The 20,034-nt window shown below is 33.1% G+C and overlaps 2 protein-coding genes across 2 annotated transcripts; one reads left to right on the top strand and one right to left on the bottom strand.

Moving 5' to 3' along the window:
* Positions 1-1,928: 1,928 nt before the first annotated feature.
* LOC109812144 (EG45-like domain containing protein) lies at positions 1,929-2,799 on the bottom strand. Its single transcript, XM_020376038.3, has 3 exons — positions 2,618-2,799; positions 2,217-2,517; positions 1,929-2,112 (listed from the first exon to the last, which is right to left on the bottom strand). Exons 1-3 carry the CDS (start codon positions 2,739-2,741, stop codon positions 2,106-2,108), a joined length of 432 nt encoding a protein of 143 aa, XP_020231627.1. The 5' UTR covers positions 2,742-2,799; the 3' UTR covers positions 1,929-2,105.
* An 11,001-nt stretch (positions 2,800-13,800) lies between these two features.
* On the top strand, positions 13,801-19,758 carry LOC109812103 (uncharacterized). The gene is made up of 7 exons (XM_020375979.3): positions 13,801-14,257; positions 14,481-14,616; positions 15,128-15,209; positions 18,478-18,653; positions 18,808-18,945; positions 19,028-19,167; positions 19,267-19,758. The coding sequence occupies exons 1-7, from the start codon at positions 14,140-14,142 to the stop codon at positions 19,533-19,535; spliced, it is 1,059 nt and encodes a 352-aa protein (XP_020231568.1). The 5' UTR covers positions 13,801-14,139; the 3' UTR covers positions 19,536-19,758.
* Positions 19,759-20,034: the final 276 nt, after the last annotated feature.

Genomic DNA, 20,034 nt, shown 5'->3' with positions numbered 1-20,034 from the left:
ATTAAAATATAACCACAATAAATCATAAATAATTTTATTATAACAATAAAGCAAGTGTACGATACAATCAAAAATAAGTTTTAATAAATATTTAACCACAAATAAAGTAATATAAGTTAATAGATAAAAGTCAAGAAAAAATATATATAACTACATAGGTCAATTCAACTCAACTTAACTTGTCATTTAATCCGTTAGAGTGGTGAAATATATAATTTTGGTTGTATGAGTTAGAGGGTTGAAAAATACAATTCAACTAAACTCAATTTGTTTTGGCATGTTATATAAGATAATTTATTAAGTTAGACTCATTGTGACACTTTTTTTTTACTTTAACTAAAATGGATCAGAGGTAACTATTATTAAGGTATATAATTTTTTTCTTATAAGGTTACGAGGTATGTATATGTCAAAGAGCGAAGGAATAATGTGTGGTGAATGAGATAGTTTGGATTATTTATTAAATATACAAGTGACTATATAGAGTTGAATAAAAAAAATAAAGAAAAGATGAAAAAAAATATTAAAAGTATATTTTTTAATTTATCCTAAATTTATATATTATATTTAACTTATATGACACTTTTTTCTTTTACTTTGTGTATTTTTTTCATTTTTTATCTTATAAGTTTTTTTTTTCATTTTTCATCCCTTTAAATTTTCTTTTATTTTTTTTTTCTCTCTAATGTGTTGTTATAGCATGTCTCTATTGTGAAGATGTGACACTAGTGATGTATCATTATATTTATGCATGATGATGTTATCATGATATCATATTTTGTTAAAATGATATGTGATAGTATGATAAAGTTAATGTTTTTGCAACAGATTTGATAGTAGGAACAAAAAATCAAACTTTTAAATTTTACATAGATAACTTTTTAAAAAATTACAAGGACAAATAATATAAGAAAAATATACAAAATTATATAAATAAAAATTATATTTAAGCAAAAAGAAATATGATTGTATGTTTATTTTATTTTATTTTTAAAACAAATTAAAATTATTATTTCTTGCATATTTTATATATAAATAAAAATGTGATATAATTATAAAGCCATATTTTTTTATTGTTACTTTTTTCTATATATTACACTTATAAAGGGATAAATATATTTTTTATCCCTCTAAAGTTTTTTAAAATTTTATTTCAATTCCTTAAAAAAATTATTTCTTATTTTGGGTATTCTAATTGAAAAATGCACTACTTTTAATTTTCAAAGTTGTTTAGATGATGTGTTATAATAAAAAAAAGATTTTTATGCTAAAATAAAACCTAAATATAATTTTGTAAGTGTGATTATTATTATTAAATTATCCTAACTATGATCTTAAATCATTAAATCATTGTTAGAATTTTATTCTTATATTATGCCTTTATGTAAATTAGTAAGACATACATTAAATACTAGTGATATAAACTTTAACTCTAATAATTATAAAAAAAAAAAAAAAAAGTAGTAACTACACTTAAAACATAAGTTTTGTTCTCATAAAAATATACATGATTAATTCACGACTTAAATAGATACAATTTTCAAAAACATAGGAAGTAAAGATGAAGGAAAGTTCATTCTCCGTGAGTAATCAATAATTGCAATGACAGTTCAACTTAGAAGATACTGGTGGAGGTTCCGATTTGAGAGTCATTTGCATCATGTGGAATATTATGGCCAAAGAATCATTCAAAGCCTCATAGCCCTCCACGAAATTTCCCCCATTGCTATCTTTAATTCAATTACAGACAAAAATACTGCCGGCGGACACAAGATTCCCGGATAAGAAAAAAGTTAATCATATATACACTATTTAACAACTAATTATATTTTTTAAATTATTTTATTTTACTTTTATTTCATTAAATAAATAATTGATATAATATTATTAAAAAATATAATTAATTATAAAACTTTACACAAATAATATATAAATAATTGATTATAAATAATAATAAAAAAACAAACAAACAACACACACACTCTTATTCAAAATAACAACAACAACAACAGTCGAATTCCTCAATCGCTCCAAACACAAATCAAGTCCAAGGTAACTTCCGGATGCAACTTCCTTCCCAAACACCAATTAATTTCTACCGGATATCATACCCTGCACGCAAAGATACAACATCAATTCAACAACTTCTATGTTCGTTGCTTGTACTAGTAAACATGGTAACAACTAAAAAAAAAAAAAAAAAAAAGAGACTTCACTGTTGGAATTCAATGTTGACCAAGGTGGCCGATGTATTAGCAATAGTCCCGAAAGCCTTGTCGGAGAGAACGATGGTGGTGCCGGTGGCGGAGGGCTGCGACACCGCAGTGGCGGCGTAATCAACAATCTTGATCTGAATGCTCTGGTCAGGAATGCAAGTCCTGGGCTGCTCGGCACTTATGCACCTCACCAAGTACTGCCTGCCACAGGCCGCCCCATTGTCCCATATTCCATCTCCGGCCGCCGCAAACAGGTTGCTCGACGGAAACTGCGACGCCTCGGTGCCGTAACAACCCGATGCTACAAAATACGACACATATATAATAACAATTAGTAACGAATTAATTAATAAGAAGAAGAAATATTAACATTGGTAATGGTGGTGTATGTGCATTATTACGTAAATAGGGGGGAGAGTAACGGGAAGCGGTGCCGACGTCAGCGTTGGAGGGGTGTGGGAGAAGTATTAATAGGATGAAGAGAGAAGATAAGTGGTGAAGCGTAGGTGACATGATCTTAGACATGAGGATGGGTTATCCACTAGCTAGTGGTGGATAATATATTAACATATGATCATGAGCAATAATATATATGTATAAATTGTGAGATAAGGTAACCATTAATTACCTTGTTCTACGAAACCTTTATTTTCTAGGTTGATTTTTTGTGTTCACAATTCCGGTGGAAGCAACGTTTGCTTAGCTATTTAATTTAGAATGGTCCCACGGACCGGTGAGCACGCGGTTGATTAGGAAAATGGGTCCATCAACAATAAAACTTTTCTGTAGGGTATACTCTTTCGTAGTTTTTTAATTTAATTATTGGTTTATAATATTCTTTAATTATTCTTTAATTATTGATAAAAATTTTAAGAGTAAGTTGAGAAGTTGCTTTATTTATTTTATAAAATTAGACATTTTAATTATATATTTTAAGTTGCACTAAAGCTTTAAATGTTAAACAAAATTAAATGGAAGAAATATTTTTTTCTTTGGATATTCATTTCATGCATGTGTAACTAATTTTTCTATCAATATTGTTTTACTTATTTAATTTATTTTTATTAGCATGAAGTATTTAAGATTAAAAATAATATTTAATTTCTGTCAAAAATTATAAATACACATAAAGTAAATATTTTTTATAAATAATTTAATTAAAAATATAAATTATTATCACTTATGTTAATTAATATTAATTTTTAGAATTATTTTATAACTGTTAAATTTGAAAAAATTTTAAAAAATTTAAGTAGAAATGAATTAAGTAGTTAAAAATATGAAGACCTGGGTTCAATCTTTATTGCGATCATTTTTATAATCTTTCTTATCTTTATAAAAAAATAAAAATCAAACACGGTTTATAAATAGTTCATCGATAATGTAACCACCAGCGCAAGATCCACAGGTAGTTTTGACTAAATAATACAACGGTACGGGCGATTTCTAGATTGATTGATTTTCTTTTTGTAGATTAATTGAATGATTGAGTTCAATTTTCAACGAAAGAGGTCTGCATCTTAACGTTATATATTTACTGAGATTTTTTAAATTATTAGTTCTTTTATAAATTTTAAAGTCTATACGCATATGTACCGTGGTGATCTTCCATTAGCCGATCCGAGGCACATCGACAAAATGACGAGCCCATAATAGGGACCCAAATATGGAAAGATTCACTAGCTCACTCAGACAATCAATAAGATCCCACAATCCGTGGGAACGATAATAAATACCGGGAGTTACGAGTCCATAATAAGGCGTGATTTATGGGATCATAAAGAGGAGTGTGCGATTCATGTCTGTAACGCTACACCATTATATATAGCAATGATTAGGTCTAAGAGGGCAGGTTACTCTTATCAAATGTTCTAGGTCAAGATTGCTGTCAAGTTCTTTTAGCTCGGTATCGCTAAGGGTTCTTCAGCGGTGATCTCCAATACCGGAACATTTTGGCGCCCACCGTGGGGCAGGTAAAACTACATCCCACACCTTTGTTGTTTGACGTGAGCAGAAGGTCGCAATGACGAGGATTCTGAGAAGTAATGCGACAGGAGCTAGTAACGACGACGTCAATGGTGCCATAACTGGGGGCGCCGGCGGAATTGAAAATCCCATTCCCGCCACCAGCGACCACACTCTAGAAGAAATCTTGGCCGCAATAGAAACCTTGCAACGAGAGAACGAAGAAGCGCGAAGCAGAGAAGAAAAATGTCGTCGGTGATGAACATGTTCGGGTGCGGGGTGGTGAGGGCTCCGCCGCAAGCATTGGGGATTGGGAAGAGAAGCGGTGGAGGATTGACGATAGTGTGTTCGTCTCGGCCTCAGAAGAAAGCGACGGCGCATCACAGGAAGACGCAGCCACGGAAGACGCAGCCGTGGGATATAAATCGGAAACCTACGGTGTACGATCCTCTGCCTCCTCTTCCTCCCGATTGGACGCTCGTTATTCCCATCGATGCTTCCGCTGCTCCTCCGCCTCCAACTCCCGCTCCCTAGCCAATGTGCTCGTCTTCTAGCTTTGATTTTCTTGTTTTTATACACAAGTTCAATCATCTCAGAGATGACTTTGACTGGTTGAGATTGCCAAATTTAAAGAGTAAATTAAAATTATACTCTGAACCTTGGTGTGAAGAGCACTTTAAGGTCGACATTTTGACGATCCAAACCTTGGTGCGAATAGCACTTTAAGGTCGGAATTTAGACGATCAAGACCTTGGTGTGAAGAGCACTTTAAGGTCAGCATTTTGAAGATCCAAACCTTGGTGCGAAGAGCACCTTAAGGTCGGAATTTATACAACCCAAACCTTAGTGTGAAGAGCACTTTAAGTTCGGCATTTTGATGATCCGAACCTTGGTGTGACGAGCACTTTAAGGTCGGAATTTAGAAGACCCAAACCTTGGTGTGAAGAGCACTTTAAGGTCGGAATTTAGACGATCCAAACCTTGGTGTGAAGAGCACCTTAAGGTTAGAATTTAGAAGACCCAAACCTTAGTGTGAAGAGCACTTTAAGGTCGGAATTCAGACGATCAAGACCTTGGTGCAAAGAGCACTTTAAGGTCGGCATTCTGACGATTCGAACCTTGGTGTGAAGAGCACTTTAAGGTCGGAATTTTGACGATCCAAACCTTGGTGTGAAGAGCACTTTAAGGTCGGAATTTAGACGATCAAGACCTTGGTGTGAAGAGCGCTTTAAGGTCGGAATTCAGACGATCAAGACCTTGGTGTGAAGAGCGCTTTAAGGTCGGCATTTTAGACGATCAAGACCTTGGTGTGAAGAACACTTTAAGGTCGGAATTTTGACAATCAAGACCTTGGTGCAAAGAGCACTTTAAGGTCGGCATTCTGACGATCCGAACCTTGGTGTGAAGAGCACTTTAAGGTCGGAATTTTGACGATCCAAACCTTGGTGCGAAGAGCACTTTAAGGTCGAAATTTAGACGATCAAGACCTTGGTGTGAAGAGCACTTTAAGGTCAGAAATTTTGACGATCCAAACCTTGGTGCGAAGAGCACCTTAAGGTTGGAATTTATACAACCCAAACCTTAGTGTGAATAGCACTTTAAGGTCGGAAATTTAACGATCTAAACCTTGGTGTGAAGAGCACTTTAAGTTCGGCATTTTGACGATCCGAACCTTGGTGTGACGAGCACTTTAAGGTTGGAATTTAGAAGACCCAAACCTTGGTGTGAAGAGCACTTTAAAGTCGGAATTTAGACGATCCAAACCTTGGTGTGAAGAGCACCTTAAGGTTAGAATTTAGAATACCCAAACCTTAGTGTGAAGAGCACTTTAAGGTCGGAATTCAGACGATCAAGACCTTGGTGCAAAGAGCACTTTAAGGTCGGCATTTTGACGATTCAAACCTCGGTGCGAAGAGCACTTTAAGGTTGGAATTTAGACGATCAAGACCTTGGTGTGAAGAGCACCTTAAGGTTAGAATTTAGAAGACCCAAACCTTAGTGTGAAGAGCACTTTAAGGTCGGAATTTAGACGATCAACATAAATGAAGTCAAACGATGCGCCCCAAGTTGCGACCCAAAGTAGGTCAACAAAATGCCTATCTCACATGCTCTTCGCACCTTAGTGCTCGAGCATGGAGAGCTATGTACCACGATGGTCTCCCACATATCGACCAAAGTAAGTCGGCAAAATGTTGATCCAACATGCTCTTTGCACCTTAGTGCTCGAGCATGGAGGGTTATGTACCGTGGTGGTCTCCAATGAGCCGACCCGAAGTAGGTCGGCAAAATATTGATCTGACATGCTCTTCGCACCTTAGTGCTCGAGCATGGAGAGCTATGTACCATGATGGTCTCCCACAGATCGACCAAAGTAAGTCGGCAAAATGTTGATCCAACATGCTCTTTGCACCTTAGTGCTCGAGCATGGAGGGCTATGTACCATGGTGGTCTCCCATGAGCCGACCCGAAGTAGGTCGGCAAAATATTGATCTAATATGCTCTTCGCACCTTAGTGCTCGAGCATGGAGGGCTATGTACCGTGGTGGTCTCCCATGAGCCGACCCGAAGTAGGTCGGCAAAATATTGATCTAATATGCTCTTCGCACCTTAGTGCTCGAGCATGGAGGGCTATGTACCATGGTGGTCTCCCATTGGCCGACCCGAGGCACGTCGACAAAATGACGAGCCCATAATAGGGACCCAAATATGGGAAGATTCACTGGCTCACTCAGACAATCAATAAGATCCCACAATCCGTGGGAACGATAATAAATACCGGGAGTTACGAGTCCATAATGAGACGTGATTTATGGGATCATAAAGAGGAGTGTGCGATTCATGTCTGTAACGCTACACCATTATATATAGCAATGATTAGGTCTAAGAGGGCAGATTACTCTTATCAAATGTTCTAGGTCAAGATTGCTGTCAAGTTCTTTTAGCTCGGTATTGCTAAGGATTCTTCGGCGGTGATCTCCAATACCGGAACAACATATGAGGAGGGATATAAGAAAATGTGTATAAAAAAGGAAATCTTTTTTATAATAAATAGTAACATTCTAAAATAATATTTTTCTTTTACCATGAATAATAAATAAGTAACTTTAATATCCATATACGCGCATGTAAAATACAAATATTTTCTCATGCTTTATAAACGCGACAGATATGATATAATATCCATATATGCGGATATCTTCTATGTAATATAACTATTTTTTTTTCTCGATAATAGTGATTAATTTCCTTTAGAGTACCTTTGTGAGATAACTGATTTCAAGATTTAACACAATTAAATATACAAGGCAGGATTCAAACCTTTGACCTTACTTAAACGTGGATCAATTTTTATCGCTGAACTACACGCTTGGAGTTAAATATAACTATATATATAACATACTTCTTTTATTAAATAATTATTAACATCAATAATTAAAAAACTTTTAATTTTTAATATACTTTAAGAATGTTATAGAATTATATCAAATGTAATTTTAAGTTAATGCTTATCTTTTTTTTTTTTAATATTTAAAAAAATTGATGTTAAATGCAAGTTTAAAAATAACATCAATTACTTGTCTTTAATATTTTAAAAGATTTAATATCAAATACATGTTTAAAATTATTTTAATATAATATTTTAAATTTCTTTAAAAATTTACAAATATACATGAATAGTAATATTAACAAAATTCACAAATACTCATTTAATAGATATTTATATGGGTAAAAGATAAATTTTATCTAGTTAGACGAGAGATGTTACTTACTATATTTATAAAATTATATAGTAACACAAAATTATTTGTAATTAATTGGTAATTTATTTTAAAATATTATAATTTAATTATAAATACAATTATTAAAATAAGTAAGTTAGAAAATCTATGTTGTTAAAGAAAAATAACTAAAAATATTTTTATATAAATAATTATATATATATATATATATATATATATATATATATATATATATATATATATATACGTGTGTATAGGAATAAATTCTACACAAGATATAAAATAATGTTCATGTTCATATTATACATAAAGAAAGATCAATCAATCAAATGCGACACATTTTTCCTTCATTGTTGTATAAAAAGATAAAAGTTAAAATTAAAATATTTTCTCTAATATTGTTTTTATGTTACTTTATATCTTTTATATAACATTAAATATCACTTAATAGAAACACGAAAAATAGTTTTAAAATAAACTCTTTTTCTGTAATGGATACCGATATAGGATAATAGAGTAATCGTATAGTAATAGGATATAATCAATAGAATATTTTTATACTTTCATCTAAACATAACCTTAGTGTATCATGACTTATTAGTTTTTTTACTTTGATAAGAAAAATATTGTTTAACCTCAAGTCATATTAAACAATTTTTAACTAGTTAATGATATAAATTCGTTTACACGGATAACGAATATCCGTTAAACTCAATTATTAAAAAGAAACTAAAGATTGGTGTAAAAAAATATATAGGACGTGTACTCGTTTGATTTATCTAACCTTCGCCGTATTTTGTTCTTGTTTCTCTGTTTTCATTATTGTATTATATTTTTCAATCAATCTATTGTTCCTTCACCTCAATCTATCCAAAATTGATGCTTGCAATTTTCCATCAATATCATAGTGACGGTAAAATCCAGGATGATTAGCTGCTTGACACCATGCACCGAATAATCCTTTCCGCAATCCATGCCTTGAAGTAGTAATCCTCAACAAGAGCCAGTAGGGGATTGATGCACCGTTTTGTGATTGTGCTTATTATTATTAATGTTATTATCATTATTATTAATGTTATTGATATCATAATTATCATTATCAAGACGATAATTAAAAAATATGATAACGTAAATAATATTAATGATAAAGATTATGATCGCAATAAGAATGTGACATGATAATGATATAAGTAATCATAATGCAATGTCTGTAAAATTTTAATATAAATTATTTATTTTAATTTAATGATTGAAATTAGATATTCTAATTAATATTATTGTCTTTACAACTAACATCATCATCATTGTCATATGATAACAATGATAATGGTGATAAAATAGGTGGTCACAATAATTTGTTTGGTTACTACAGTTATTAGTTATTACGGTCTAGTAACAACTAAGCAAAAGTATAAACACATTTACTTAAGATATTATATAACAAGTAGATAAAACTTATGCAAGTAATCATATATGTAAGACATAAAACAATTGTTCCTAGACATGTATACATATTTTATACAAGAGAAGTAACTACTATATACAAAATAAACCTAGTCAATGGTTAACCATTTATACAAGACCTAACTATCTTAGTTAGGGTAACAACATCCAAAAGAAAGTCACCTCCAACGTAACTCACCACTAAACAACACAACTTAGCCTATTAATCCTATCTTGCTCCAATACCAAGTATGATCATAGTAATCCCAGACCATAAGGAAAAATATAGGGTAAGCTTATGATATAAAAGCAACGCCATACAACAACATAAAACATAAGTAGCTTAAAAGGAACATCATTTATTACATCATGTCATGTTTTGTCATACAACTTAAAGTATTAAAGCACTCACACAACTTAGGTAATTTCATCACATTTATCAAATAATGCATGTCTCATACAATATTATGTTCACATCGTTCATCTTATAGCAACTCATACACCTTTGCACCTTTAACTTAACAATATTTACAAATACATATAAATATATATAACCAACACTAGTTATGTAACAAGCAACATAAACAATGATAAGTACCAACACATCACAAACAACTACAGTTATACAACCACACATACAACTTCAATCCACCCAACATATTTAACAAAACATAGATATACAATTAATGAGTCGTCACAAATGTCAACCACAAAGATCTACAACTGAAGTGAACAGTTTAAGTGTTTTGACCATATCGAACCATAATGTTAAACCTGTCTTAATCATGTTAGGTATAATACAACAATGGGCTTTAAAGAGAGTCGGGTATAAATAACTTAGTTTGATTTCTCAAGTTTTGTCACTTAAATTATGAAGTATGGTACTATGTTAAGGTATAATATTTTGAGTATGAGTCTACCATGACATTTACTTACAACACTAAACCACTTATGAGATTAACCTACCGACTACCCTCCAAATACCAGAACCCTCCAACATTTGACTAGGGATTAAGTTCCTGACTTTGTACTTTACTCAATTGGTTACTTGTAATTAGTATAATTCGATATTGTCCCTATGTTATGGTCATTTATACAAGTATGTCTCGACTTTGTCCACATACGGATACCACATAGAACATAGAGGAGATAACTGAAAATAATGTACCCATTCAAAAGCCAACTTATCTACTAAAGAGTTCAACATAATGTATATATGCATAATGAGATATTAAATTTCAAAAACATCTTCAACTCTCATCCAGTGTCTATGTATCTGAACATAAACATGTATTACAACCACATGTTTAACAATTGATCAATTTAACAACTTATTATTGTACATCATTACAGTTTACACATCATCCAACTTAATACCATACAACAACATAACATCATCAACTTACATCTTTACAGCTTAATCACCTTTCAGCAACTTAGCATCATATAATTTTTATATCATCATTCAACTATAAGATAACTTAAAACATCATACAACATGTATCAACATCCAAATTATCAAAATCAACTATCATAAAGTAACAACCTTCACAAAAAATTGCAACAAAGAATTTATTATTCAACATTAGGAGTAATGCTTAGCACTTAAATTTTTGTGAGCCCAATGCTTAACACCAAGAGCAATGCTCAACCCTTAAATCTTCGTGATTCTAATGCTCGACACCTAAATCTTTGTGAGCCCAATGATTAGCACCAGGAGCAATGCTCAACTTCAGAACAAGAACAATCACTAAGTTATTCAACTCTAAAACTTTAGATTCACACATGTAACTTAGAATTCAACCACATGCAACATCAAATTTGATACATGTGCAACATCCTTAACTCATTTTCAACCAAAAACAACACAGGCATCCATCAGGGTATCAAGATTATCCAGTTTTGCTCTACTCACTCGAAAGAACATTAAAACCCTTAATCCCTTTTTGTGACCCACAACTTGGCTACCAACAAATCCAACACAACACGAAATTAGGAATTTAAAAAGGTATCAATCAACATGTATATCACATAGAAACAATGCAAGCTTCCCTTGCCTCGTTGATTATCTAAAATTGACAAGAGGAATAGAAAAGACGACGAGCTCCATACAACTATGATGAGAGATTCTCATCTTCACTAACTTAGAATCCTCAGCATCACGCCTCTGATCAACTATAAGGAAAGGAGAAAATGACTTCTCAACTAGAGAGAAATAATAATAAGGGGAAGGTCCACTACGAGAAATCTCTCTCTTGTCTCTCTCTTGTCCATCTCTTTAGATTTCAAAAACTTTAGTTATGAACTCAAAACTTAAGAATAACTCTTTTATACTTTCTTGTAGTTGATCCAACCTAACACACAACACAACTCCTATAAAATAAATACATCAAAACATGAGTGTTACAATGGTGGCATTATGACTAACATCATCACTGTTGTCACTACCATTATCGTTATTAACATCTTGCCATCATTGTCGTTCCCACATGATAATGATTGTAGTGGTAATAGTAGCCACAACAATGGATAGTAGTAATCATAAAATTACCAATAATAATGATCTCATATGTGACTGTCTAATTTTAATCTCAATTTTTAATTTTTTTTATCTATAATATAAAAAACTATTAATTAATTATAAAATATAAATATAAATATAATATTTATTTATATAATATTTAATTATATAAAATAATATTTAAGCAGTATATTTCACGTTTTAAAATACTAGTTTTACTATGTTCTTTCAAGTGAGTTAGAATGTTAATAAATATGGTTATTTTATTAACTTAATATTTTTATTTATGTTATAAATTATTTTAATGGTCAAAAGGAAACCAACATGAATCGGTATATTTGGTCAAATCTAATTTATATTATATCTATTATCAACTTTATTTTAATGTTGGGAGTCTTTTTCTAATTTTATCATTAATTTTTTATGCATAACAAACTAAATTATTTTAATTTATCAGTTTGTAGTTTTTTTTTTGTTTTTTTAATCTTATTTTTTAATCATTTGTATGCATACCAGTAAAAATTGTACATGAAAAAAAAGTATATGCATTTTTGTTAATGATGGAAACTTTCCATGTCAATTGGATAAGCAACCAACAGGAAAAATATTTTTTTAAGATAGTTAAAAAAATTGTCGTAAAAAGTGTTTTAAAAAATATATTGACTCCAAAAAATCTTCGCACAGATAAATTATTTTTCTCTTTTAGTTTTATAAATTTTTTATAATTTATGCCATTCTTTTGTGCATTGTAGGTAGGTCGGAGCAACAGTTGGTTTCAAATGGTTTCAAGGTTGAATTTCCAAAATAGATGAAACCCAAACTGCTTTATCTTCTAATTTGTAACCGACCGATTATTACATCAGAGAAATCCAATGATGATTCTCAAATTGGTTAGGTTTAGTAGATGGGTATTTTTGGTTTGCTTACAGAGTTTATTAGACTCATTAATTTTGTGACAATTGAAAGGAAAACACACATGGGTAAGGTAGAGCTGCAAAGGGGGAGGGCAGAGTGGAGCAATGGAGGGGCAGATTAGAGCAATAGAGGGGAATGAGTTGAGTGATGCTCCTAACTCCTTCATAGAAACTATTTTGCAAAACCCTAATGGACACTCCTCTTTAGAACTTCCTTAGTTGTGGAAGGCCTTCTGCCCAACAACAGATTTGCGACAAGAAAAATGAAGGCGTGACTAAACAAGGTAAAGTCGAGTAAGGGAGAAATGGTGGAGTAGCAAAGACGGGGGAGAAAGAAAATAGAGAGGATGAAGAAATAAATAACAAGAGAAAAGATAAAACAAGATAAGAGGTAAAGAACACTTTTTCATGTTAAGGAAAAGAAAAATACAAATGTGCCATCAATTTTTTATTTTCATTTTTTTTTAATTCAAAATCGAGCACATTTATCTGCTTTCAATATTTTTTTAAATCAAAATAACTCATTATTCAAATAATCTCTATTTAATTCTTCATTTTTTTAATTTTGGGTTTCACGAGCTTGGACAACTCCATAATTTTTTTATCGCCCCTAATTGTGGGCTTATTTATATTATTTTGCACTTTTTTTCTTTTTTTTTTCACCGTCGAGCCTTTCTTCAAATTTTCTATATTACAATTTAGTCTTATTTAGTAAATTTGTTAAGTGATCCTATACTGACGGTTACACCATATCATTAATATTTAGTTTAGAAATATTGAAACTATGTTATTATTCTACCTCTACCACTTTTATTTAAAAATAAATAAATTTATTACATAAAGGTCAGTAGGCTACGATGAATTGAAATGTAAGATGTAATCCTTATCTTGAAGAATCTGCTGGGCCTAGGCCCATTGAAAATCCGTTGGAGGGTGGGAGTGGGGTCCATGTCCACGTCCATCCATCTGAGAGCAAGAGTAGAAAAGGGCAGATCCAAAGGCAAAGTATCCTCGCTTCGTGCCTATCCTCCACGCTCCACCCTCTTCTCCTTCTTCACCAGTTTAATAATATAACATTCTTTTCCTTTTTACCATTTCCTTTCGATCCCAATTCCGCACACCATCTTCACTTCAGTCTCTGGTGTGAATTTCTCTATTCACTATCACGCAGATACAATAACACCAATACACCCATATAATCGATCAATACACCTATAGTGACCGTAGATTTAGGGTTTCACACTTCCGTAACAAAAAATCACATCAATTTTCTTTATAATAATAATAATTATCATTTCGATTTAACTAAGCTTCAGCTATCACAATATTAGTTTTGGAGAATGGAGAAGAAAAAGGTAGCAGTTCCCCTCGTGTGCCACGGCCACTCTCGCCCCGTCGTTGATCTCTTCTACAGTCCTGTTACGCCCGATGGCTTTTTCCTCATCAGTGCAAGCAAGGGTACGCTCTCGCCACCACTTTTGCTTTTTATGGATCTGAAATTATTTTCGATTTCTGAATGCGTATCCATGTCTCAGGGTTCCTTCCTTACTTTCACTTTTAGCTCTCCAATTAAGGAACAAACCGTTTTAGGGTATTGTTGCCGCCGTGAGACGCAATTAAATAATGACACTCCATTTTCATGTGCGATTATAATGGAAAATTTCATGTGTTTGGTGTTCAGATTCCAGTCCTATGCTCAGAAATGGAGAAACTGGTGACTGGATTGGAACATTTGAAGGGCACAAAGGGGCTGTGTGGAGTTGCTGCTTGGATACTAATGCCTTACGTGCTGCAACTGCTTCTGCTGATTTCTCAACGTATGTCATTTTGTTTTATTTTTATGATTTTTCTTTTCAATGCTAAACTGTTAAGCTTACTCGGTATTAGCTCACACTGACCTATCACCTGCCTTGACAGAAAAAGACGTGAAGTTGATTGAATTGGCATGGGGTTCATAGTAATGTATTTACTTGTAAACCTGCTTGTCTGTGCTCTCTTTCACACTCTGTTGTTGGCCACGTTCATGTTATTTGCTTATTATCACATTAGGAACACGACCATGGGTTATGGCAGTTGTGTTCAAGTATTCGGTAGTGTAGGCAGCTATATTTTCCTGGTAACGTATATGACGCATGTATTAGCTATTGCTTTCCAGTAGCACATGAGAGTCACTCTTTTTGTTTGCCTTTGATTCAGCATTGCTTGTTACAACTTACAAGTCGTGTGATCAATTTAGACACAGTAATTAGTGTGGTGCGTTGTATTGTATTGTTGAGGTTATAATCCATTGATTATATTTTACAAGTTAAATTTTGGTTTAACGTGCAGGAAAGTTTGGGATGCTTTAACAGGAGATGAATTGCACTCTTTTGAGCATAAGCACATTGTTCGAGCATGTGCTTTTTCTGAGGTAGATTTGACAGTGTTAATTTCATATTGATAGATTATTATGATTTCTGTTTCTCTATTTCTGAATGTGGGAAATTGATATTTCAATGAGTTATGAAAACATAAAATAAATGGATATGGTAGTTGGGAATCACATGAATTGTGATTCAATTCATGTGATTTGGTGCAACTCACTCCATTGATGCAAAGACACTGGGATTTATTTTTCTGCAAGAATTGCATGCTGAAATTTTAATTTTAGGAATTTTGAATCTCTTGCATTTCCAAGTCAATACATATCTCAACGGAAATGTTACCAAACTTGAGAGTTTATGCATACTCATGATGCATACTCATGGTGCATAAACTTGTAAGAGTTTACCAAATACAAAAAACTATTAAAATACTTAACTACAGTATTCAAACAAAATAGAATACCATAGAATAATAAATATCCAATATTCCAACTTAATAATAAAGCAAACCATAATAACAAAGTGTTATAGTACAATTTAAAGTAATACGTAAATGACTAAATCAGATGTTCATAAGGTGAAGGCAATTTAGTGATCAGATAGAACACATTTGTGAACAAGTTAAGCTTAATCAAGTGGTTAATCAAGCTCTTAAGTGAGTAATGAAGTGGTTAATTAAAATTTTCTAAACTAGTGAGGGGAGGCACAACCCAGCACAACTGGAGATGAAGGGTAGGCACAACACTAAATTGATTCCACACAACTCTAGATTCAAATTTTCTTCATGCGGTAGGTTTAGTTCACATGCAACAGGGGAGGCACAACATAGAACAATAAGGGGATGATCAGTACCTTGTTGCAGATCTTTGACAGAAGATTGTTGCAGGTCGGTCACACTTTTTGAAGGTCTGGTCCTGCAGATTGTCACTGGTTGTGGTTGTCAGAGGTCTCCATTAGGTTGCTGGACATTGTTGCACCAAGATCGCAGGCACTTTTGATGCCCTTTTCCCTCCTTAAATATACAGGAGCATGGCAAAATTATGGTTGCAACACAAAAAGTAGTGTAACTCCCCATTCAATATTTTGATTTTGGCTTTTATGTGGAATATTTCAAACTTCTGTTTAACTCATTAACTCTCTACATTGTGAGTTTGTCTGACACAACACAATTCTGATATAAAAGAGGATTCAGCTTGGATTTAACAACCATTCTCAGAGTGTCAGGGAGGCAAACAGTCACTGTAGGACAACAATCAGGCAGCGATGGGTGAGTGTGGCCGGATTCTTGTTGGCATAGAGGTCTATGAAGTTGAATTCTGAAAATGTGCTCAGATCAATGTTATCAATTGCGGATTGTGGAAAATGGTAGAAAGCCAATAGTCCACTATAACATATAGCAGATAACATGACGTGGTGCAAATAGTCAAAGTTGCATATATAATATATCAATTATATATGTATAAAAACTTAGCAGTATGCATATAAGAATAAAATACATAAAAATTGGCACAGGATGCAGGATGTCAACAAATTCTGATGGATGAGTCCTTCCTTGATCCTTAGTGAAGATGTGAACAGACGTGTGGGAGAAGTCTAATAGGTTTTACATGGGGGGTTGGGGGGGGGGGGGGTGTAACACTAGGACTAGGAGGGAAAAAAGTCATTTGCAGTCCCAAATACACGTCAAAACTGTGATGTTGCTATATGCTGCAACTACTAAACCCTTATCAGCTGCAATAGCCGTTTTTTCGGAAGGCACGCTGCAACTGAGTTGCAATTGCAGATTTGAGCAAGTCTGCAATGCAATATTAACAGCTATTTAATAATTGCACAGATGATTTTATAGATATGGAAGACCAGCAATTGTGGTGTGGGGGCATGTGGATTCTCCATTGATAATCAGCCTTTGGTGTTGTGGCACCGGTGGTGTAGGTGGTGGTGGGTAGATATGAGGTGAAACACTCCTCCAATTTATAAAATTGTGTTGCACAGCTGTCATGGACAGAATCTAAAGGGCGTGGCTGAAAAAATTAGGATTTCTGTTTGATTAATGTGCGATACTTGCCCGGCACACTTTGGGCACGAGTTCGACACCTCTCCATTGTGTTGCAATTAAATTTTTATTTTTTTGTTTGGGCACCCCTTTGATACAATTTGAGGACCTTTTCATCATGACTTGGACATGAGCCAAGAGAGTGAACTAACACCTATTAGCTAAACACTTATCTAACACTCATTATAAAAATTAAAAAAGTCAACATATTTATAAATATTACAAGACTCAACATCTTTTATTTTATCTTTTATGAGACACATTTTCATAAGAATTACTAGTTGTTTAACTTTTAAGAGGTATGGTTCATCGTCTAAGGATCATTGTCATATAAAAATTATAAAACTTCTTTAGTTGATCCAAATTTCGATTTACAATTTGGAAAATAGATTTTTCAATTCAATTCCCAATTTGATAGTATGGAATGGATGGGCAAATACATATGGAGGGGCTATCAAGACTGATATGCCTAGAATTTGTTAAATAATATCAATATTACTAATAGGTGGCTTGGTTTCATGAATTTTTTCTTAGCTATATGGATCTATCCGTTTTGTTTTTAAATTTTAGGTTGATATTGTACTAAGGTTTGACTTTGAAAGTTTTGTCTAATTCTTTGAGCATAGTTTTTATGTCCCTTTATTTTAGAATATATCCTTTACTCCAATTTTCTTCTTCTAATGACTTTATGCCTATGGTGTGTTTGGATGGTTAATTTTGAGAGAAGAATTGAACTTTAAATATCATACATCAAAATGACTTGTTTGGATATCAAATCAAAATAATTTATAAATTGATGGGAATTTTATTGGGGTATTGTTTTTTCAAGCAAACTGTTGAAATTTCAAATAACACTTGGTAAAGGAATGTGAAGTAACACGTTGTAAAGGAATTTCAATGTCTAAACGAAAAATTTGAAATACAAAGTAAGTTGAATTGCTTTATTCAAACAAAGTATTTTAAAAACAAAAGGAATTTACTTAAAGTAATTAAATTCTCATGCATTTTAAGTTCCTTGAAATTTTAAAATCCATTATGGAAACACTCTTATATCTCATTTGTGTTTAAATGTTACTTTTATTGTGCCATACCAATCCCTTGCTATAGAAACTGTTGATACATGTCTCGCAATTATTATTTTTCAATCCATCTCTATTATAGATGATGTTGAAATTAGTGGATGTAATGAACACCTTTATATGTATTTCCCCTAAAATTGCTTACATCTTCATTTGCATTGATATTTTTGCACCTGGGATCAGGATACTCACCTTTTGCTCACTGGGGGAGTTGAGAAAATTCTCCGAATCTATGATATGAATCGGCCTGATGCACCACCCAGAGAAGTGGATAAATCCCCTGGTTCTGTCAGAACTGTTGCCTGGCTTCATAGTGACCAGACAATATTGAGTTCGTGTACTGATATGGGAGGTGTCAGGTATATCCTCCATTAAGCTGTTTGATGCTGAGCTTGTGTATTGTGTGTTAGCTTTCTTGTTTTTAAGATATATATATATATATATACATATATATATATATATATATATATACTGGATACTATATATTCTCTGAATCTAGTAGATGTTTCACAGGTTATGGGATGTGAGAAGTGGTAAAATAGTCCAGACACTTGAAACTAAGTCATCTGTGACAAGTGCTGAAGTGAGTCAGGATGGACGTTATATTACAACTGCTGATGGTTCTACTGTAAAGTTTTGGGATGCTAATTAGTAAGTACCAAGCCATGTTGGTCCATGTCTTTACCCAAATCTGCTTATATGGTTTATCATCTCAGTTACCTTTGTTTTCTAGCTATGGATTGGTGAAGAGCTATGATATGCCCTGCACCGTGGAATCAGTTTCATTGGAGCCTAAATATGGGAACAAGTTCGTAGCTGGTGGAGAAGATATGTGGGTTCATGTTTTTGATTTTCATACAGGCAATGAGATTGGTGAGCTATTGACCATTAGTTTTTTTTTTTTTTTTTTTGGTAACATTTTGATCTTGTGTTGTGTGTGGAAATATGTTTTTGATGATCTATCTGTGGCAGCATGCAACAAGGGGCACCATGGTCCTGTCCACTGTGTTCGTTTTTCTCCTGGTGGAGAATCCTATGCCTCAGGATCTGAGGATGGAACCATCCGAATATGGCAGACTGGCCCATTGACTCTCGATGACTCGGAGGCTTTGTCTGCAAATGGATCAATTGAAAAGGTGAAGGTGACTGCAGACGAGGTTTCACGCAAGATTGAGGGTTTTCATATAACAGATGAAGGGAAATCTAAAGAAAAGGATGAGGCTGTGGAGGAGTCAAGCTAATAGTCGTGCATTTTGTCTGGCAGTGTTAGAATTAACTAGATCAAGTGCCTACTTATGTACGAGATTAGTAAACTAAATTTTGTAAATTTTAGTTTGTGTTTGAGATTTACTGAATTGATCGAGCTTGTTGCAGCTGGCTGAAATAAGTTCTATGTTTGCTTTCATTTCATTTCTGACATGGGAGTTTATGGAATATAGGAAATGACTTGGTATACTTCAAGAATCATGGTCTTTGGAAAGCGGCTTCTATAGATTCTGGCCAGTCCAATTTTGGCCGGTACTTAAGTTCTAGTATATATATATATATATATTTTTTATTTTCCTGGGTTATACACGCTGTCTAGTATTTGAAATGAAAAATAGGGAATTGAACCAGGCAGCGTAAACGTTAAGTGTTTGCTCTATTAATATTAATCTCGCTCTAATGTTCTTGTTTGTTTACGCTTTTATTGCAATCTGGTATAATTATGTAGAAATCTATGGTATATATCTGTTTAAT

The sequence above is a fragment of the Cajanus cajan genome, chromosome 5 (assembly GCF_000230855.2).
Source record: "Cajanus cajan strain Asha chromosome 5, NIPB_CcT2T_4, whole genome shotgun sequence".
Taxonomy (NCBI): domain Eukaryota; kingdom Viridiplantae; phylum Streptophyta; class Magnoliopsida; order Fabales; family Fabaceae; genus Cajanus; species Cajanus cajan.
This window is presented reverse-complemented; position numbering and strand designations above follow the sequence as displayed.